The following is a 23,597-nucleotide window of genomic DNA, read 5'->3' on the forward strand; positions in this document are numbered from 1 at the left end:
CCTTGGCATACCAAGCATCCATCTATAAGGAACTATTATCTGATCATGAGGAATTATTTCTTGTCTGTTTACTTGAGCATTCATAGAAACCCGAGGCCTGTTAAGTACTAGATCTTCGCCCATTGTCCAGCACATCATGTAATTTTGGATCTAGAGCTGCAGTAGACCCCACACCTTGATTCTTCTTTTTATCAACTAGTTAGGAAAACCATCCATGAGCCAGACTGAAGCACTTTAAAGCCCTGTTCTCTCCTCACAACATAGCCCAGTTTCTACTTCAGCTACATAGCAGCATTGCTTTTTGGGTATGGTTATCCATTTATGGGTGCCATCGGATACATGCTGGTGGTGCCCGCATTTGAAACCGTTTAGACATGCTGCATCTCCAGCGCTCTGATTGTACTGCAGAACAGTGCGTTCAACAATAATTTGTCCTTGATAAAACATTGATTCATAGATCTAAGTTGGACTTCTGTGTCCGTTGAATTTTCTTTCCATACATTTGAACTTCCACTTGAGTTGTGTTCTGAACTGCAGCCCTTCTAATTGGTTTAGTGAACCAGCAGAGTCGTTAATCATGAGTTCATTATTTAATTGCTTTCATTGATATCTGTTTGAGGTTGTGTAATAATTAGATTTCTTTTAACCTTGATTCTCATTTTTATGATAAAACTAATATCTAATTTGCTGACACCCCCCCTTTATCACTGCACTGTAGATCCAATTAATATAGCAAACGAATTGGCATATTGTATTTAGGTGTTCTGTTGATTTTTGACATTGATTAATTCATTGGCACTCTTTTCTTAGTTTATTTGTGGTAATTGGCTGAGTGCTTTTCCTTTGCTTTGATGATAACAAAGATTCTGATACTGGATTCATAGTGGTAAAGAAGAGTCCGTTTCCAACTTTGTATGCAACTTAATCTAACCACAGAGTGATTGTGACTTGATATCTGAGCATCAGGGATATTGCATTGTGATCTACACAGGCATGTACAACGTAAGCTGGATAGAGTGACTGTCCTATCTGTCTGAAATACAGAATCAAATTCAAAGTTCTCCCGCCACATGAGGCATTTTGTAACTAAGCCTAGTGTATATACAGGAGATGAACCACCTTGCACATTCCAACGGGGAACCCGGACAATTTGAACATGAACAAGAATCCTCAGCAGAAATGTAATTCCTAGGAAGCAAAGAGATTCACAGGATTACTTTGAAAGCTGACCTATTTAAACAAACAAGTGACTGATAGCTGGGAACTCAATGTGTAATGACTGGAACCCCATTGTAATTTTCTCTCATCTATTATGCTTTTCTTAAATTTGAAACCACTGTGGTTTTCCGTGGCCCATTATAGCCGCTTGCCCTTATTTCCTCCTTGTTTGCGCACACTTTTATCTGCAGCTAATATTGAAATGCATAATATGAGCTACCTATGTCGCTTTTCTGCTGATGCGTTTAGGATAACTCTGCCTTCTGGAAAAACTGCCTTTGTAAGATGTGCCCAAATCCAAAGCAATCAATTATCAATATGGAACTCTAAGATGGCCGGTTATTGCTTCAGAGATGCCTATAAGACATTTCCTTCTGTCCTGAGGAATGTATACATTGCCTCCTTGGTCATAAACACAGTCAACTTTTTTAGAAGCTGCTTATATTCTATTTTTACAATTCAAGCAAATAAATAACTCTTGTGAACATTTTGTCTCGTAATTTTAATTTTGGAAATCCTTTTGTTTTCCAGAATTCATTTTTTAGGGCCTTTGTTCAGGAGTAGATCACATATAATATCACTGGTTACTAGTACACCCTGTACATGTGTTACTGTGTGAATAGGATTTTTGTATTTTTATTACCCAACATTTTATTCCATGAAGGAAGATCCTTCACTCCTTAACCTACCAACAAATGATAATTTAGATCTATCTCTGGTTTCATTTTTGTAGTTGAAAAAGGAATTTTCCCAGTCTGCTAGTATATGTAAGCCCAATAATTGTTGTTGCAAATTGAGTTACATTTAGGGAATTGTTTATCTCAAGAATCTATTTTGACCTTGGGTATTTTTAATAGGGGATTCTTGCTCCCCAAGCAGTGTTTGAATTTCAGGTATTTTTGTTGTCCTCCATAGGTATCCAATTCAGTGACTGCAGATCCTAGAAAGAGGAATCTTCCATATAGAATGCACTGGCCTAATGTTATTGACCCTGCCATATTCCCCGATGCCCTGATAATCACAGCCTTTTCCGTATGGAAATACTGTTTCTGCCAAATTGGTCCTTGATCGTTCAAAGCTAAGTCCTGGCTTACTCTTTTATGTAGTAGCATCTATATTTCTGTCATATGTGCCAATAATGGGTTATATGCCAGAGGCCTGTGGCGTTCATAATCAATTCTTTTGTTAGGAATATCAGTAACAAATGTGGTGAAGCTCCTGAGCTCGTCGTTGGCCCTTACGGTGCTGACCTTAACTCCAGGAGCTCGGCTCACACAACAGGGTGGCCTGCTCATAAGCACACCCTAGCCGAAGGCCCCCCTTAGCCCCATTGGTTAACACAGGGCCCCTGCACTCTGCACCAGGCCGTCCCAGTGCCACTGGTGGTACAACTCAAGTGCCCTCCTAGACCTTGGGAACCCTTGGTACTAACCTCCAAAGCTCACCCTTGTCAGTCGAGTACTTATCTCCAAAACCGATAACCATTTTTCTCCAATAGGAACCCATGTTATAAGGTTTTGGGCTTAAAATTGTTTTAAGTGTGGAACTGCTAATGTATGGAGAAAAGTGAATTCAACTGCAAAGTATGTAAAATTGTACTTACCTTGTATGTATAACTCTTAGGCTGTGGTATCTAGGCATACCATCCCCAGTACTCAAAGTCATCTAAAGTAATTCAGAAGTAATCTAAAAGTATTTACTGTGTGATACAAGCTGCATTTAAAAGTGATACGAAACTGTAAGAATTGTAATTCCAAGCACAATTGCATTTCTTTGGACAGTCTTGCATTTTGCAAGTATATTTTAAACACCTGTGCCAAGTCCTGCTTGGTTCTAAAATAAAACCTAAGTACATCTTTTTTTATATTTCCCTAATTGGTCTAAATTCTGTCTGAGTGTGTGTGTCAATCCTTGATTTAGTGAATACAATAAATGCTTAACGCACCCTCTGGATAAGCCAAACTGCTGGCCCACACTACTACAAAGAGAGCTGTTAGTACTTACCTAATTTAGGCTCCGCTATATCTCAGGGGACACCCTGGACTCTGTGCTCTCTATACCTTACTTTGGTATAGTATATATAGAGCCAGCTTCCTACACAGCTCATCTCAGGAGGCCGGGAATCTCTGTATTCCCAAACCTGGATGACTGGCTGATCAAAGCTAACTCACTCCAGATGGTGTTGCGTCACCTGCGATCAACAGCTTTTCTGCTGTTTGACTTGAGCTTCTATGTCGAAGTACACAGGTCTCACTTAGAGGTCTCCCAGTGCCTCCTGTTCATGTGGTCCGTACTGGACACATCTGTCTGAGTTTTCCCTCCTCCTCCTCAGAGAATCCAGTGCATTCAGGGGGAGGGGGTAACATCTTGAGTTCCAGTCATTAATATTTTCCGCCTGCTGGATTTGCTGGCTTCTTGCGTTGTTCTCATCACATATGCATGCTGGGACATGAAGGCTTTTTAGTGACATCTTTGTTGGCAGTGGTTCAAACACGAGGAGGATCGGTTTTACTTCAATCTGATCTCCAAATATGTGAGTTCAGCATTTTTTCTGTACAAAAAACTATTTTGTTTGATTTAATCCACTAAATATGTGCTCTGTGCGTAATAAAAATCTTGCCCTCATGTAGGTTACAAATGACCCCTGACTTGCATCTTATTTCACTAATATCATTGCCGTCAAGGCGGGGGCAGGAATGTTTCTCAGTTCATGTTTGAAACCTACTTTAATAAATATATTACTATAGCATGATGTGGTAGTGCACTCTCATTTACAAACAGCACATTTTTCATCGAAATGGCCACAAACCTTCCCACTAATACAATATTACTGGTAAAACTATATAGCGTATAAACAATATGTGGAAATTTGAATTTAGCTTAAATATCACCAAAGAAAATGTTCTGATTTGGTTTTAGCCAATTCAAATCTTTTTTGTTTGTCACACAAAATTACAAAAATTGTGCTTTCATAACTACTGAAATATATGTGAAAATGTTTCTACAGTTCATTTATAAGCTATTTAAATGTCTGTTAGAACAAAAAGCTGACATTCTACAGCCCTTCTTTGCACACTCGATTGTCAGACAGTTCACACAGTTCACTTTACAACATTTTCTAACGTTGCAGTCCGAGAAAGAACACTAATTGTAAGACATAAAACTGACTTTTGACCTCTGTCTATCTTTGAATGCTGATCAAATGTGACTAGGAAAACAAAAGATCTCTTTATTGTTCATTCACTGTCTGAGTGAACAGAAAACCTATTCATTGCCAGCTTACCAGAACGGGCCAGTAGGACCTAAAAATAGCTTGCCCATAGTGAGTGGGAGAGTAGGTTTCTTAAGGCCTGCTGCTTATGAGGAAATCATTCAAGTTGGATGCTAGGTTTAAAAAGATACATTTATTCCGGTCAGTCCATATTTCCAAATCCAGATAAAAATATTTGCTGTGGCAGCCATTCACAGTGTTTTATCCATTTCCACGGGTTTTGTCTGGACCTCTAGTGTATTTGAGCTATTTAGAGCAGTGCCCCAATTGAATCACATTTGCATTTGTATATGCAGCCACTTGTCAGAGGTTGGGGAGCTGTCGGACAAGGGCTTTGGGGACATTTGGTACAGTGTATGGGTCAACTTGGAATGTTCACTACGCAAAAAGTAACATTCTGTATCTGGAACTAGTAAGCTAACTTCTTCCTGGACAAACTTTAACGTATCTATTTCACACTCCTGCATTTTCCCCCCCAAATACGTTTGTCAAGATGATGCTCATTCCTTAAATACATTTTAGAGTTATATATGCATGCTGTGAGAAGTTGGCCTGCTATATAGTGCTCACTATTCTAGTGATCACTGTGTATCATTCCAAACGACCCTTATTGATGATTGGTTGTAAGTCAACCTTATAGACCAGCTATCCTAGTAGCGTGGACAAAAGCAGTCTTTAGGCTAAACTCTAGAGGGTGTGTTAAGCCAGCTGTTTTACCATCACATATACCCCTTGAACACCAAGTGAAAGGACACCACACAAGTTGTTATGAAAATAAAGGATATTTATTTATAACAAGTCTACCCTGAACTCTTCATGAGTCAGGGAGCTAAGCACAATACAAAACTCTTACGAAAATACTTCAAGTTGCACAATTTACACAAATGCCCGAGGGGCACGAAAAACCATATACTCTAAAAGTGGAATGCAAAATACTAGCAGGTAAGTAACAAGATCCAGAGGCTTCAGGATCGCTAGGACTACACTACCAAACACGAAGGTTAGGAGCAGGAGGCCTAGGGAGATCGGGTGCAGAGTGCGCACTCTCACGCGGGATGCGGGACAAAGTCTATGGAGGCTAGTATTTCTAAAGTTACTGTTTCCGGACGAATCCGACTAGGTAGACTAAAAACGAAAAAGGATCTGGACACTTGGATAGTGGACCTGCGTTGGAGCACCGAAATGCTCGGGTTACCTAGTCCAGGGGCTGCGGATGCATAGGGTTCAAAAGACGTCGGGAATCCTCGTTGTAGTCTATGGAGCCTGAAAGAAGAAGTTGCTGGCAGGCGACCAGTGAAGATGTTCGGTGTGATCCAAGCCTGAATCGGTGATGGAGACTACCTGATAGCAGAGGGGACTCAGTTCTTAATCACTAGCCAGTGATTGTGTGGGCACCAGGATGGCACCGGATGAAGTCACCTCGACCAGGTGAGTGGGCGACGCTGGACTCTGCAGTCACACGGGCTAGGAGGCGTTGTCGGCGACCAGGCTGGAGGTGCGAGCTGTCCCACGAAGGTGTCTGCTGTCGGCGATGCTGGACCCAAGATGGGGGCAACAAACCTTGGCAAAGGCAAGCCCACGTGGTGGAGTCAAGATGGCGTCTGGAGTGGACCAGGAGGGTCCGGGGTGCTCCTCTTTTGGAGGGGAGCAAGGGCCAGTCTGGAGCAACCAGACCGGCGGTGTAATCGTCGTGGTACGTCGTCAAGAGGGCCACTAGCCAACGGGCAAGTGACCAGACAACGCGGTGAGCAGCAAATAGCAGAAGGGCCCCACGCAGATCTCGTGGATGCTGGAGGGCTGGACTTCGGTGCTTCAGCTGCTCAGGGTTGGGGCTTCTCAAACCCCAGTGCACTCACTCGAGGATCCCTCGGCGGTCGTGCTGGGTAAGCGTCGTGCAGTTGCTGAAGATGGCCGGTCCCTCAGGTCTCGTCACACCCACGAATCTCAGCTGGGCTGATGATGCAGGTAGAGGTCAGAGATGCCAGGGAATCCGGGTCTTGTCGAGCTGGTCAGTCTTGATCCGGAGGATGGACGTGCAGCAAACCGCGATGCTTAGGTGGTGCCTGCGGGTGCAGGGTGGCTACTCCTTAGCCACAAGGGAGAGTCCTCAAAGAAAGTCAAGAGTTCCTTTCATAGAAAGTCGTTCAAGATTCAGGATGATCTAATTTGGGAAGGGGGCCCGCTCCTACCTTTATTCTAAGAAAAGGGGCTGGCACGCGACTAGGTCCTGCCCATGGGTGGGACCAGGAAGGGGGTGGTTACACCCCTCTCCTTTGTCCGGTCTCTCCCCAGCTCAGGGGCTGGGGTGCCCCTGGAACTGGTTTGAGCCGGCATATGCACAGTGAGCACCGGGGTGCCACTTGCAGTCACCTTCCTCTCAGCCCTGCCTACCTGGGATACACAAAACCCTGTCTGGGATGGTGCTAGCACTGCCCCTGACAGGAAACCCTTTGTCCGAGCTCTCCTCGCTGGAAGGACTCCCAGCAGCAGGAGGTCAGACTAGTGTCTGTGGTGGCAGCATCCATTTTGTGATGCTGAGGCTCGAGTTAACTTTAACCGGGGTTCACAGTTACATACATGTCGTGTCCCTCTAGAAGGGTGGATTGCTAACCCCGTCGCCAGAATTGGCGAGGGGTTAGTATTCCAATTCGTATGACATCTTACTCGACATGTTTTGATAAAGCGATACCAAAGTTGGCAAAATAACCGCAAGGATTATAATGCACTTAAGAGTATATGGTACACGTTATCATGGAACAGCTATTAGGACTTGGTTCCACAAGCTGCAAACGGGCTCAGCTCATGCCAGAGCACCATCTCACATAATTCCAAGCACTCTGCCTTCAGGATTGATAAGGCCTGCCATAGGAGTGACTGATAGGAATATATGTGTCCATTTTAGGGTTAGATATAGGAATACTATATCTAAAGCAAAGGGTGATTACACCACCTTGCCCCAGCTGTCGTGCAGCCAGTTGTGTCAGATTTGGGTGGCCAGCCAGGGGTGGCATAATACATGCTGCAGCCCCTGGTAGGCCCTGGATACACCTATGCCCTGGGTACCTAAGGTACACTGTACAGGGACTGATAAGGTGGCCCAGTACCAATTGGTAAATGCACCTAGGGTACATGGAATCCATTTTACAGAGAGAGCAGTGGGCCCGGGGTCCTGAATAGCAGGGCCCCAGGTCAACTAAGTCGAAAAACCAGCAAAACACCAGGCAAAAAGTTGGGGGTAACCATAGTCGGATATCCACCTTCCTACACATGCAACCTTGGAAGTATAAACTTTCAAGGTAAGCCACAATCTTGTCGCTACCCAGCACATCAGGGACAGTGGAATAGTCACCCATCTGTCCACCGACTTTCTGAGGATGGTTAGTACCCTTTCCACTTTTAGTTTGAGTCGCGCACTAGGGAGCTGGTTATCATAAACACCATGCAAGTCTCATTTGGGGAACATGATGGGCTAGTCCAAGTTATTCTTGAGGCTTGATATTTCAGTAGTACTTCAACCAAATGGGCTGGGTCTTTCAAATAAACTAGCATAGAGTCTTTCAAGTAAACTAGCATACATTGACACAACATATTCATTCATTGTTACTCAGTAAATTCTAGGGCAAATAAGTGACTGTCTTTGTTTACTTTCAAGCTGTTTTAATAACTGGGCAAAGAGCAGCGATGCGGTGCATGGGATTGGACAAGCTTGTCTCATTTCCCACTTGAGCAATCCAGTATCTTAACACAACCATGTTCTTCCTCAAGTGGTCCATCAGTTCTGTGTATTGGATACTTACTCTTCTAACAAACTTGAGGCCAAAATTAAATTTGCAGAGCACCAAGAGTCCATATCCTCACCCAATTGTATGAAAAGCTTTTTCACTGTCCATATTCAGCGTCACTGTCCATGATCATCCCATGTGAGAAATATCTCAGCGTTAAAGCTGTACTATTCAACATGAAGCCGAATTGGTCAATTTGGGCTTGTTCCTCTTTACTTGGCATAACCGGACTCTGGTTAACCGTCCCAATTTTTTGTCAGTAATAAGCATGGACAACAGGCAGTACACCCTGTGGTCCTGTGTGGTTTTGTTGGACTTGGGCATCCTCCCTTTCCAGATTCTCTGGTATATTCTTGGAACAAAAGCCTCATCCATCACTCGTTGCATTCTATCTGGCAACATTATCGGGTCTATCTTATAATTTTCTCTCTGTATACATACCCCTAGGTTTTGGATTTGTCCTAGAATATCCTTCTTATACACTACACCTCTTTGTACATGTGTCAGCTTGCTAAATTCACATGTTCCATTTGATCACATCGGTATTCAGAACCTTGGGAGCTGAAGGCTTCGCATACACAAAATTTTTAGATAGTCACCAAAGGCATTTTTTATGTCGCTTTGCCTGTGTATCAGATTATCCTGCTCACCTTCAGGAGCCAGATCAACAATTTACCAATTTGTCCCCTTCCACATATAGCAGTTGTCTGAATGACCTCCACTGGAATTTCTATAGGTCATCTGTGAGTGCAGCCATCCTTTGTTTTATAATCTTCAGTTTGTCAAAAAGGTGGAGAAGGACTGCAGAGTTCTGAAGTTCCTTTCCTAAACAATTCATTGCAGCTTTTTTGCCCCTTATTGACCTGTTCCAGCTTTTTTTGGTCCCTTAATTTTTCCTTTGGCATACCCCTCATGTCCATCTTCATATTGTGTCTATTCAATTCCCTTATGGACCTGTTGTGCTTCTTGTCTTAAAAAAATGGTTGTTTCCTCATAGCCTTCCTGACAGGGGATCCAACAGAAAATCAGGTTGGTGTACCCTTACGTTGGGACCCTTGCCTTGTCTGTCAGTGCTACTGGGCAATGCACAGTTAAAGTCACACCCAAATCAGTAGCACACATATGCATGAGACACATCTGTATAGGGTCAGAGGGAAAACTTCATAGGATCATCATCGTGCAGAGCATACATATTAATAAGCAGTGCATTGGCCTCAACCAAACCTTCCCCCACCAGATCAAATATACCTTCTAGGTCTGTGGCAAAACTGGTTGCCCCAGGGGAATCCCACAGAGTTATTGAGAGTTCCACCTCTCGGCCCAGACCACAGAGTGCCAGAGAGCTACGACTTCAGTGCTATATTCAGATCACCTGTGCACGCCACAGTCTCCTGTGCAAAAGTGGAACACCAGTCTTACAGCCCTGCCTCCCATTGTCCCGTGTTTGCTTCCTTCTTCACTCAGTTGCCAATGACTATTGGTCTCCAAGCTTATTAGTGGCCTCCCGCTCGCTCCTTTATTGCAAGTGCTGAGGTCAGTGCAACCCCAGCTCCTCAAGGTGTTTGTTGCCACCCCAGTCCCTTTTAGTGACCCGACCACAAATTCTCCTTTCCAGCCATTCTACCCTGCCATTAGATTTACCACAAATGTAAGGTTTTCATAATAAAGAGTACAATGTCAGCCTGAAGCATGTGTGGAACTCCCACAAAAAGTTTTCATTAGTCTTTTAAGAACAAACTGAAAGGTGAAAACCCTGGATTTTGACTGTCTGCTATAACTGTTTTTCCCCATAGGATGCAGACAAGAACATCATCAAGATGCTGAAAGAGCAAGGAAGACTGGTTTCAACTGGCACATTTAAGCACAATTATCCCTTCTGCTGGAGGTATGCATATCCCATAGACATGTAAATGCAGTAACCGCTCTGATGTAAATGTTTGCTGACATTTTGTTCATTAGTCATCAACTGGATGATTAAGTGGTAAACAGTGGGCTGCTCTGTGTTTCCATAGATAGTTTGTAAATTCCTTGGGTTAGGATATAACACCAAGGCACACAGCAGGTATCTGGGGTGTGCTGTGATCCCAACATCTTGGTTAGCTGATGTCTGTCTATTGTATAAGTAGCATGCAAAGCATTTTAACTCCATTCCATTGTTCCTGTATGTTCAGAGTTGCTCATATAGTCTGTTACCGCTAAAGATATGCTCTCTGTGCTGTATTGCATTCTAAATTCTGATTAATAGTTAATCTAAAAGTTTGACTTTTGTTGGGTGGTGGCTTCTTTTTCGATTTTCTTGCCAAGAAAGATTGTGCCTGTATTGGCAGTTATCTAAGTGGAGCTTACCTGTTTTTGGATGGATGGATGTAGGATCTATCTGGCATATCATGGATCGAGCTAGATATTTTGGAAGACATCAATCATGTTGATGAGTGGTGTGAAGGCTTCTTCTGAAGGATACTTCCTAATTGAAGATGGAATATGTTTGCCCTTGTAAGCTGTAACCTTAAGCAAATTGAGGTTTCACAGACCGATGGGGGCGAGTAATGTGAAAGTTACTCACTTCCGTGTGTTGTGTTTTAGTATGCAGCATATGCAAGTCGTGTTGCCTTGCTGGATTTTATTTGCATGTGTATGAAACAGCTGTGTTTTGCCCCCACCCCCACCCTTTGGCAGTTGGTTCTGGAAACCGATGTGTACATAGCAATAGCTCAACTCAAAAGATCTGGTAGTATGCTCCACCCAAAAATGACACAATGTTTAATTGTACACTGCAAGGCAAATTGGAGGTACATGTGTTAAAATGGAGTCCTATAAAACAAGCAATGCAAAGCCAATAGCGGTTGCCTTTTCTTATGGGAAGTGTTTGATAATAGTTGGATGAATTTTTCTAGCTCCCTGCTCTCATAGAAAGACAATATGACAAAGAAGTAACCTCTGTGGAACTTGAGAACAGGGCCTCTTTATTGAACTGTTTGCGTTAGCAGAGTTAAGCTGTACCCTGAAAGAACAAGGATTCAAAAGATTAAGTTTGCATTAAAAGTGGTGAACTTACAAGAGACAAAAAGTAAACTATTGCATTTTAGAAACCAGCAAAAAAATTGTCATCATGTTGTTAAATACATCAAAGAACAAGCAGCATGTCAAGACACCTGCCCGAGTGCCCAACTGCTTGTAAAACTGGTATCTTGACTTTGTTTGGTCCTGCCCTCACACAAATCTAATGTGCGTGCCAAGGCTTGTCACTGGTATTGCAGGGTCCAGAACCCTATATGTGACCTGGAGGCGTGCACCAAGCGTGCCCTCACAATGGGTATAGGGCTGCTATTTGCCAGATAATATCCCGAGGATTAAATAATAGCTTGGGCAGCGAAACCTGTGTTCCGTATACGCTCCCCTAAATACATGTTGGAAAATGTGATGCTTCAAAGATTACAACCATAAATCAATTGTTGTTACCCGTAATATATGTATTGTATTATGTCTTTGAAATTTTGTTTGTTTTCTGTCGTGCACTCTGGATAACCATTGTTGTGTATCGAGACCACTTTTGACACTACCAATGTGACTGACAATCAGCAAGATACAACTCTCTAATGTTGTTAGCAAAAAACGAAATAAAGTTACAATATATACATATATTGGTCATAACGGCGCAATGAGGTTTTGTATATCAATAGATTGACAATACCTCTTTCCTCCCTCTACAGACCCCTCTAATGTAAAATTCCACATGCTATGTGGACCTTAGATCCTTGTGCTAGCATCCCATGTATGTCCAGTGCATGTTTCTGCTGGGATTATGTGGCACATGTACAGTAATAACACTCTGTGCCAGATGATGACCTGAATACGTGACGGCAACTAAGCCCCATGGTCCTCGTTGAGTGTTGGGAGTATCCTCCCAGAGTGTTAATTCTGTAGGGTGGGAGTGGAGGTGGAGGGAAGGCCTGAAGATTCCATCCTGGGTGTGTAACCCGGTCTCCCTCTCCTGACCTTGAGACACTAGGGTAATTTTCAGCAGGTACGGATGTGTACCCAGTGAAACTGCTGCATGGGCAGGGGTGGCTGCCAGGAGCACAGCTCGATTCCGGTTAGCCTCCTCTTGACTTAAGCCTACCCTGCTCAGGCACGTACTGACCCTCTGACAATCTGAAACTCCTCTACCTAGTACCAGTGGCCATTCTGATGACATACTCCGCTTGCTCTGAGCGGGCAGAAAATCCTTGTAGATTTGTCCATGGACTCTGGGTTGGGAGGACAAAAAGAGTGGGAAAGTACCCAGTGTTCTCAGGTACCTGTACATGTTCCCCATACCTTGAACAAACCTTGTAATTGCCAGAATTCGGTGTAGGTAGATCTTTTAAAATTGGGTAGCCCATACCAAAGTCTGATTCGTAACAAAGGCCTGCGTGTATCATCTGCATTTTCAGTAAGTCTGTCTTGTGTACTTCTTTATTGTCTGAGCACTTCCAGACTTGTTGAGCAAAACTGATTTCTTCTCGTGAGATTCCATGCCTGGTTTTATAAGAAATTCTATGGAAATGTACGATCATGATCCAGGCTACTAGATGAAACCCCCCAATCATGCTAAATCTTTTAAAAAATACAGTTATTTACTTCAATTTTGTGCTCCACACTTACTGGCACACATCCAATTTTTGCTCCAGGAAGCTTGTACAGTTTGTAAACACCTTTGTGACAGACCGAACTATACAGCAACAGGCAATTCATCATGCATTCAATAACAGCACAATTACTCATTGTTATCGTTTGTAAACTCAGCAGGTTTACCGAACCTCACACCCTAGCAATGTCCTTGGAGGCTCATTACCTTTTTGGCTTTCACCCAAGTATTGTAGGACTTCGTTATTGATTAAAAGAGCAGGATGGGAAAACAGGGTTGCACAAGCTGACCGATCCATCCAGAAAAATATTTATTAGCATACTGTGTGTTTTCCCCCTAGCTCAACACTTCTTTGAATGAAAAGGCACTGCTTTTTGTAAGCTTGCTAGCTCCAACACTGACCAACATTTGCCGAGATTTGAGTTGCACCTGCAGTGCAGAAGTAATCATTATAGCTATCATTAATCCCAGGTCATTTCGTTGCGGTTTCTGAAAAGTAGTGCCTTGCGAAAGAGCTCTTTAAAGTGCTTTTTTGTGTACTTCTATTAAGTGCCTGTAGCAAACAACAAGGTGATGGCAGGAATGCCTACATTGCTCTCAGCCACTGGCGATCACTTAGGCTGCATGCCAGACCTTTGATTTCCACTCACTATGCCACTTTTGTCATTAACCTCCCATATGCAAATCAGTCTTGGTCCTTCTCCAATAAGAACACTCTAAGCTGAACTGCCAGGCCAGGTCCCCTCCAAATGGGTTCTGTGCTCTCTGTGCCATAGGGCTCAAGCTGCAACCCACGGACGACGCCCAAATAGGCTGGAACTGGTCTTTGATCGGTTCTGTTCTCGTTCACTGGGGAACCTAACCTGGCAGTTTAGACCAGACTTTTCGTATTGGAGCGTTAACACGACTGATTTATATATGTTTGTATTTTGTCTGATAATGGCATTATGGGCAGAAATCAATAAACTGAATTGCAGCCCATAGTAATTACCAGTGGCTGAGATTAATTCAAGCAATCCACCCATCCCTTTTGGCCTCCGTGCTATTAAATATGTAGCTTGGCGAGATAATGTGTGTAGGAGAAACTACATCTCCAGAGTCCTGTAAATACTCCACTTTTAAAATAGTTGTCTTTAATATCCAAGTATAGGTCATACCACAGTACTATGATTAAACGTTGTCTGAAATTGAATGGTCTGAATATTGGAGACTGGATGAGATGTGGTCAGCTGGCTACACTGCTGAATTTGTATCTTGGGCTTGAATTCTCGCCCTGGAACGTAACTAAAAACGCATGGTTACTTACTAAAGAAATCGTTATTGTATAAAAATATACACAACTGTATCTGCCAGTTTATCTGAGAAATACACACACAACCTATGTAAACCTTGCGCAAAATTCGACATACAGAACTCTTTTTCAAGATTAATGAGATTTACACCTTAATATATAAGTATCCGTATGCAATTTTGGATGAAAAGACATTAATAGTTTTTTTATGAGATGGTAAATGCCATTCACCTGGAACATGTCCATTAAACAGTTTAGGCTGATTGGTTTCGCAGTAGTCAAAGTCAAAAAGTTTATTGTATGATTAATTAAAATCTTTACAATCATCCCAAGGAATAAAAATTACTTTCCCAGTAATATATGCTATTAAATTGTTTTCTTATGAAATGCAAACCTTTATAGCTGAGGTGCAAACTTTCAAATTAAAGTCTGTTTTTGTTTTTCACTTTCGCAAGTAAGAATATCACTGCACTGAGTGGCCTTTATTACAATTAGTGTACTACACCCCTTCTGTCCTGACGATTTTTTGTAACGATTCATCTTTGTGTTTATTTGAAGTCAGTACTATTTAAAACAAAGCTAAATCACAAAATACAATACAAAATAAGAAAAAATATATATTGCAGATTCATACATCATGATATCAATGTTTTACATCAATAAAAGGAAGAAGTAGGTACCTATCCTTCTGCATAGAACCAATGGTCCGGTTTCGGGCCATTGTCAAAAACTGGTTGATCAGCAGCTCATCTAATGTGGGCACAGGATTTGGTAAAAGTGGATTGAGTAAGCAGACTGGGAACAGCCAGCTTCTAGTGGGAGCTGATACTGGCCACATCTTTCAGAGGTGAAGTAAGCCAGACATATCTGTTTGCCACTTACAATTACTGATAATGTTACTGGTTGTGTTCCATTTGTTTCATTACTTGTTCCCGTGAAGTCACCTAATTCAGAAGGTTCTGTTCAAAATAAGATATCTTTCACAGAATCTCCTCTGACAGCCCAGTGGACTTATTTTGACCCCAGCGTACGCACCTAGTTAGTGGTTGCTTGCTTAGAGATTTAAATGTTTGCTCCCATTATGGTTTGCCAGGTGAGGAAATGTAGGTTTCCTTCTGCAAGTGCAATATAATCTAGCAAGGAGGTAGTTCTCCCTAAATCAAGTTACTGCAACTCTCTCAAGTCACTGCATATTGAAGTGGTGGACATCTATCGTGATTTTTCTATGAATTTGTGATATTGATTTCAGCCTTCATATAATGTTCAGATCAAGGTTATCTATTCAAGTTTCCAGTAGTGGCCATGATGTTAAGTAGCTTTCAAAACAAATTACCATCAACACCCATGTGTCAGGGGGATGTTAAACCAGCATTGTCCTTCATGGTGGGTCTCACTTTTGAACCCATGTGTTATTGTTCTCATAAATTACTGGCTTGCAAAATGTTTCTTTTGGTGTCGCTTAACAAGGAGAGTAGGAGGGATGCACAAAACATTTTCCCCTTTTTACTGTGTTCTATGAAAAGAAAGTGACACTGAGTTGAACAGTACTTTTTTCCTAATGCTATTACAGATTACCAACGTTCTTTTCTCCCCATCACCCTTCCAAGGATAAAGCAAAGTTACATGGATTAGGCCCTAGAAGGGTCCTCATTCGTCCTGTTTACTCTGCAAATAGTTCTAATGTAGACAAAACTCGGTTTGCAGCTTAAGAAGGACCAAACTAGCTAAGGTAGTATCACAGTGGAGGGCACATTCCCCCACATGATTTAGGGATGTCCAGAGGTGAGAGTATTTTGGAAGGCGGTGATATGAGAAATGAAAGCTATCCTAGAGGCTTCCCATAAAATCCTACCTGGGAACCCTGGGCATTCCAGGTTTTGCAGACAACCCAAAATTCAGTTGTTGTTTTGTATGTTACATTCATTGTCACAAAAAGCGCTGTTGCAGACACCCCCAGAATGCAGTTGTTGTTTTGTGTATGTTAGATTTCATTGTCACAAAAAGAGACTTTGCCAAAATGTGGGGCTAGAAGCAAACGCCAACAAAAGCATTTGCCAAAATGTGGGTCCAGAAGCAAACACCAACGAAAGCATTGTGGCAAGAGAGTTTGAATGTGCGCATGGAGGTAGAACAGGTGGTGTATGAGGCGAGTGCATGCCCAAGGATTTTTGACAAGGTCTGGGGGAAATGGAGAACTTATTACAGGTTCAGCAATGAGGCATATGAATCATTAAGTAGTGAGGCCTCCGCATAGGGTCCGCTTCCATATGGATGGATTCCAAGGGGAAAGTTTCTTGGAGGAAAGTTGAAGATCAAACATTTTTATATTCATGATGCTGGGTCTATAATGGGTCTGATCGGCACTTCTGTGGTGCTCTAATCCTCCACAAATTTATTTCTAAATGATCTGAATATCCACCAGAGCAACAGAACAATGACAAATTGCCAGTGCCGTGGTTTTTAAAATTCCTGCGCGATCTCTTACAAATCTGCATTCAATTTACAATAACGGTAATCATTTCTCAATTATATGTAGAAGCCCCAATTCAACTTGTATGATCTGATCATGTTGCAATCCCTTTTTAAACTTCCCTAAAAAAGCTGAGCTCAAGCACATGTGTTAATTTATTAAATAGTTTTGTGCTCTGCAGTTGCTTTCAGGTAAAATAAAATTATGCAGAATCTCTAATGTCGCTCCAAAATATTGCCAAAACATACTACAGTGAAGCATGTGGGAAGCAAGAATGGTGGTGGAAATATGCTGGCTCCTTGTTCATTCACATAATTGTCATCAAGATCATGTGTTTGAGCATGTTGGTTTTTGTATGGGAGTTTTTGGGGTGAAAACTGCAGTTGGTTTGCTTATCCAGCCCACCTTGATGAGCACACATCCTTACGTTGTGTGCAGTCTGCTGTTTTATGCCTGACCATGGTGCCATGGTTTCCAAATCTCTTGGCGGACCCAATGGACATCGATGTATGAAGGGCAGAGATATTGTGATCTTTTCTAATGTTGCTGGCGCCTATGTATTTTGGGTATTAATCATGATAGCTATTTTCGTTCCTAAAGAAAGTCACCTCCTTAAAATAGCCATGCTTTTAAAAAGATCAAGAATTTCTATTTAAAAAAAAAAATTTTTTTCCTCTAACTTCTCAGGAAGCGTGAGTGGCTTTCTTTTCCGTTTAATAATTAAATGTGTGATTACAAAATGTCTGCAGATATGGGAAGGCCATTTTGCATGGGTGGTTGGAAGTTGACATTTAACAAAAATTCTAGAATTGTCTTAGTTGTGGATATTAACATTATTAACGTATGTTTTTTGTTTGTAGGTCGGATACTCCTCTGATTTACAAAGCGGTTCCCAGCTGGTTTGTGAGAGTCGAACATATGGTTGACAAGCTGCTAACCTGTAACAGTCAGTGCTACTGGTAATGTTCCTCCAAATAATTCCATTATTTATTGATTGCTAACCTCGGAAGCGTTACTCAGCACCCCACTCTTAGAAAAGCAGTCAGTACTGATGGGACTTGTTCACATCTCTGCAAAGAGAAATTTGAGCACCTACCATCAGTAGGAAGAACATCTCATCACTGACTTTGCTCTGAACTTGCCTGAATTGCCCCTGTTCATGCCTACTCAGATTGCCTGTAGAAATTGCAGTTAAATAATAAAGTTGTTTTAACAACTTTACTACATTTAAAGGTTATGTTTTTTAATATGTAAACATCTTTATTGGTGCATTTATTAAAGTGGAAACAAATTATCTGTAGTTTGTTTGATGGCTTCAGTAGCTCATTAATCAATGCATCCTCATAGCAGTGGAAAGAGCAATTTTCCTGTCCCTGCCCAACCTGTGTTCACACCAGAGAAGTGTGGCTCAATGATTAGAGCGGCAGACACTGAAGCAGATGTCTAGCCCGGGACCAGGGTTCAATTCCCCGCCTCAGCGGGTCTTGGGCTCAAAAAAAATTCCACGGACCTGATAATTCTTGCTTCGGTGCCTATTCCAATCATGGAGTCCCACTCTGCAACTCTGGGCAATAGCTTGCTTAATCTCCACAACGGCCCCCACAACGCTAAGGATGCCTAGCCTCCACCTTGGGGGTGCCCAGGAGTGGACGCCTCACAGGGAAAGCAAGGATGGGTTCCACAGCGGTAATCGTACAAGCGCCTTGAGACCCTTGCGGGTGAGTAGTGCGCTATACAAGTATCAATTTACACCACCATGTTTCTTTGCCACCAAGTATTTATCATTCAACACTTGTTGGTCCGGATTTGTCCTACAGTTTACACTATCCAAAACTCGACTTGAGCGGATGCTCAACTTGAGTGTTACCGCCACTTGCCAGTATTTGCAGGTGCGTGCAGGAGCAGCTTCCTACCTTGTGTATTGGTTCCTGAACAGCTAAGGGACATGTTTTTATTATATTTTTCTCTGCAGTGATTTGCCTAACGTTAAACCAGATCTAAATTTATGGGGTTGCATGCACTTTTATTATTGTTTTTATTAAGTGCTTAGAAGGAGTGCCCTGGTGATTTTGTGGACAGCTGTATGTAGATTGTGAAGTGATTGACCTGCCTGTGTTGGCAAAGAGTCTTTTCAGCACTTTAACCACAATCAGTTCCTAGTGTAGCATACCCTAGAACATGGAGATAAGTGGAACTGCTTATCCCTCGTTAGTGCTCTGTATAAAATGCAGCCAAGTGGTCTTTTATTGGGTCTGCATAACATCTAATGTCCAAGCATCGGCCAAGAGAGTATGCCGGGCTTTTGTAGAAGATTGGTAATTCATCTGCGAAAGGGGTATATTTTTGTTTTTTGCGACATACTTTCTTTTGTTAACACTTCAGCATATGTTTGAAGTACAGAACAGAATACAAGAATACAAATAAATAAAGGTTCAGAAAACCTTTCTTTTGAACATTGATTTTTTGGTGTGTTAGTTCTTAATGGTTTGATATGAGGAAGAGGTTCGAGAAATATGAAGACCAGTGAGACATTATACAGACAGCACAGACTGGTGTTATTTCAATCATTCAATAAATAGTTCATTTTGATTTGTACTCTGAATCATACAAATGTAATAACGTCAACTCACCAAATGTTATAGTGATACAACTTTAAATAATATCAAGCATATATTCAACCACAATCGTCTGAGTATGCAGGAACAGAGATGAGAGCACTATAATAGCCATTGATGTCAAATAACTGTATGTTCCATATGTAAATAGATTCCAGGGTCCACCGAGATGTAAGGGAGGTCCTCAAATAATAACTGACTGCAAAAGTTATTAAGAGTATTGAGTAGAATACGGTCAAACAGGCCAGACAACAGGATCTAAGCCAAGCATATACCATTTACAAAAGGAATGCCTGCAAGTTTGAACATTAATGAGGCAACACATCATGGGGGTCAACTGCAACACCAACTAGGAGATGGATAGAATTCTTGAATAAATCTGGCACTCGCTTGGGGGCGTATACCAATCCATTGTATTTTGCCCACCTTGCTACCTCAGTTTGGACTCTGCTATATGCAAATCAGATTTGACCCTGTTCCAGTGGGAACAGTTCAGTCCGAACTGCCAGGCCATGCCCTCCCTGAACCGGTACATAAGCAGCCCGCAACCAGTTTTGCAGATCCAGGTCTAAGACAAGTTCACTATGTTTAAAGGAGAGAGCACAAGCACTTTAGCATTGGTTAAGTCCTAAAGGCAGGAAAAAACTGGTTCAGAAGAAAGGAGGGTGAAGGCAAAAAGTCTGGGGATGACCCTGCAGAAAAGGGCAAGTCCAACACCAAGGTATAGGTCCTGTATTCCTCTGAATATTTCACAGTATTTTTTTTAAGTGGTCCTGAGGCCTCATCCCACTTTTGTCTGCAAGGTACTGACTCAGTTTTTGCCAAAACGTGAAGGTGGTTCTCCCTGCCTTTTTCCTGCAATCGCATTCCTTCTTGGCTGAGGTCAAGTGGCACACCCTTGACGACCCATTAGCGATTTTTGTTGGCCCTTGCATGTAGTGATGAATTCTGGCAGCTTGCTGGCATTCATGGGGTGATGCCCTTGGTCATCCGTAGTCTTGACCCTGTGCCTCATGTGAACTGTGCAGCCCGAACTGCCAGTCCAGGGCCTCCCTGGACTGGAAACCAGCATCTTAGGGCCGGTTTCGGGTTATCACCCCATATCAGCCAGGCTAGCTTGAATCCAGTGGTGCAGTGAGTTTGCGCCCCACGTCTGGGCAAACCCGGCGCACTTAGCGCAGCATTAACAGCAAGGTTCCTGAGATACTGTGCACCACCTTGAGACTCTGTGATGATCCAGGTAATTATGGTGACCTCAGTAGTATTATGGTCATTTTTCTGTATATTGTGGGTAATCATTGCACAGTGGCACCCAACCCTGGCATGATGTTTATCCTAGCATAATTCATGCATTTCTTGCAAAAAAGTCAGATTTAAGATTTTACAATAATCCCTAAAACGAAAGGAGCAATTGTTTAAGCATTGATGTCCCCGCCATTAGTGGTGTAACTCGTTTCACGTATATCTACATCAGCCACCTTCGTTTAATAGATAAAAAAACCTCTTCCAGATGGGAGAGAAATGGCATCAGAGTATTGTGGATTTTCTGAATATGCACACAAGGAAAGGATTGGACCGAAGTTGAACCTTCCATTAGACACTAAAATGTTGATTCAATGATCGTTTATTCACGTGATACGCTTTTTAACAGAATTAGATCCCAGAAGCGTTATATCAAGTTTAGATTTAGTCAAAGATTTGACAGAGACTAAAACACGCAGATTTATTAGCTCTATTGGGTAGCCAACTTTAGACAAAATCAGGGAACCGATGTATTTATGAAAGGCACAGCCCGTGAGAAATGGCAGTCTAAGAAGAGGGCCTTCGGATCTCGACAGAGACTTGGAATAAGATTCATTTGTTTTACTTTTCCTTACTAAAAGGGGGCGATTTTTTTCTGTATGCAGTATTATACGAAATGGCTGCTTTATAGAACACAGGCTTTTCCAATAATCCTCAAATATCAGCTAGCTGTTTAGGTGTTCAGTGGGGTTAACTGGACACATACTTTCTGGAATTGTCCCCAAAGAAAGCAGTTTTGGGTCAATGTGCATGAGTACTGCTAACTTACATTAGAGGTTAACTTTTTAAATTGATACACAGACAGCAGTATTGGGCTACTCATCCGACGTTAATATACAATTGCTCCATAAGAAATAACTTTTTTTAACCACTCTCTTACCATGGTCGAAAATTCTGAAAAACTGGCGGTTGGAAGTTACCCCTACTTTTCAACAATGGCCTCCTAAATACTAAAAATTGAGGGACCAGAATGCCGTTACGCACTGAGGTCCAGTACACATAATACATTTCGGAGTTTATGGAGCGAATTGGTGGTATGTGTTGGGCTTTTGGGATTTTTTTCTGCTAACATTTCGGACGAAGCGCAATATCTCATTTCTTTCTTTTACATCAGAATACGTTGCTGCTAATATTGGGACGATGAGCGATATTTGTTTCCATCTCATTTGTAATATACCACATTATTGTCGAAAGGGGAATATGTATAGTTATTTTCCTGCGCTTTAATCTCTAATTATAGTTGTTTTTCTATATATTTTAAGATGAATTAATGGCCTGCATAAACTCTTCTCACAATACAAAAAAAAGCATTCCGCTCGTTAATTTTTTTTTGATACCATTTCATATGTAGAGTAATCCTTTCAGGGGAATTCCCCTTTTCTTATTTATCGACCTTTCGTCTTTAATCACACATTACGTTGCATCTTTCCGCTATGGTTAGTAAAGCATTGAGCTGTACAAAAACTAAAGCATTTGATCACAGTAAACACCAGAGGGCAGCATTTGCTCAGGGAACCAAAATTGCCCGCCCTTATTTGTATTCAGGCTGCGACTTTAAACAAACCCTAATGCTGCTCTAGCAAGCTCTTTCAGAATTGCTTTTCTAACCCTTCCTCGACGTCTCCGACTTCTCTTTCTCGGCTGTATGCGCTAGTTTGAACAGCGTGCTGTAAATGGTGATAAATCCAATTGTAATGCAGTGATTGGATGAATGAGTACCAGTGAATGTTCTATAGAATTGCAAATGGGATCTATTCAGAATGGAAATAAAGACGTATGTCTAAAAAGCAGACTATTAAAGTAAACTACAAGGCCTCCGAAAGTGAAGTCCAGGAGTTGTTAGCTTGTGGGCTGTCAGCAGATCACCAGCTATAATAATGATCGAAAGCTAAGCTAAGCTAAACAGGCAACAGTGAGGGCTGGCAGGGAGATTGGATCTCAGCCATTGACAAAGCCGGTGAGACTGGGTATTTTGTAAGTGAAAGTGCTCCATCATAGGTTATCAAATGAGTGATTGCACAAATGGGTGAACTTGGGAGTGCATGGATAGATGGATGAGCAACCTGATGAGGGAGCATACGTGAAAGGGGCTTTTTATATGGTTTACCATCACCAGATTAAGATGCAAGAGAGGTATATTCCTCTACCTTTCTAATATTGTGTTTGCTCGCCATCCGCGACAAGATTGGCCACTGTGATACCAGGGCAAGCATTGTGCCATCAGGCAGTATCTTCATGTTATGGATTCCAGGGCTAGCTTGATGCCTCGGATGCCCACAGTATGCCAGAGGTGCCACCATTAGACCAGCATTATGAAGAAAATTGTAGCATCATGGAGCAAGTGCCCTTATTATGGAAGAATTCAAATTATGCCAGGGGTAGGGCATCAGTATGGCAAGGATTCCTACAGAATGACAAGAATGAACACCATTATGCAGAGGACAGCATTAAACATAGGTAAAACTCTGCATGCTATTGATGCCCACATTATGCTGACAAATGACATCATGCCAGGATGAGCTTTGTGTCAGGGGTGGGGTACTATCATGACTTGGATGCCCACCACATTCCAAGAATTGAGACCATTACACCTTGGCTAGCATTAGGCTGAATTGGGTACTGTTAGACCTAGGGAATCCTAGACTACATAGGGTAGCCTGGCACAGAGGGGAAACAGCTAACCTCCAAGGCTTTTGTTTAGTACTTACAGAACCCACTCACAGTAACTCAATGACTTACCACTAAAATAAATGACGCCACACCAATTTAGAAAAATATGGACTGCTTTATAAAAATTTCTATGTATCTTAGCAGTATCACATTTCTGTTCATTAAACAGCTCCGAATTTGTTTATCAGCATATGCACAATTTTGTACAGCATCAATTATTCAACACATTACTGTCAGATTGTGGAACAATACTTTTCAACACCGGTTTATGGGATTCCAACTAGTCTAAAGTAAGACTCCGGTTCCTTCAGGTTTTAAATTCCATAGCTTAACTCAGCAGATTATGGTTCC

The 23,597-nt window shown here is 42.0% G+C and overlaps 1 protein-coding gene across 1 annotated transcript in view; it reads left to right on the forward strand.

Annotated features, from left to right (window-relative positions):
• The window catches only part of IARS1 (isoleucyl-tRNA synthetase 1), a 553,819-nt gene that overhangs the window by 134,355 nt on the left and 395,867 nt on the right, over window positions 1-23,597 (forward strand). Inside the window, exons 12-13 of the mRNA XM_086938943.1 lie at window positions 10,065-10,156; window positions 17,520-17,618. Of these exons, the coding sequence (XP_086795069.1) occupies window positions 10,065-10,156; window positions 17,520-17,618 (191 nt within the window). The remainder of the gene's footprint in view (window positions 1-10,064; window positions 10,157-17,519; window positions 17,619-23,597) is intronic.

This window comes from Lissotriton vulgaris, chromosome 9, assembly GCF_964263255.1.
Source record: "Lissotriton vulgaris chromosome 9, aLisVul1.2, whole genome shotgun sequence".
NCBI lineage: Eukaryota > Metazoa > Chordata > Amphibia > Caudata > Salamandridae > Lissotriton > Lissotriton vulgaris.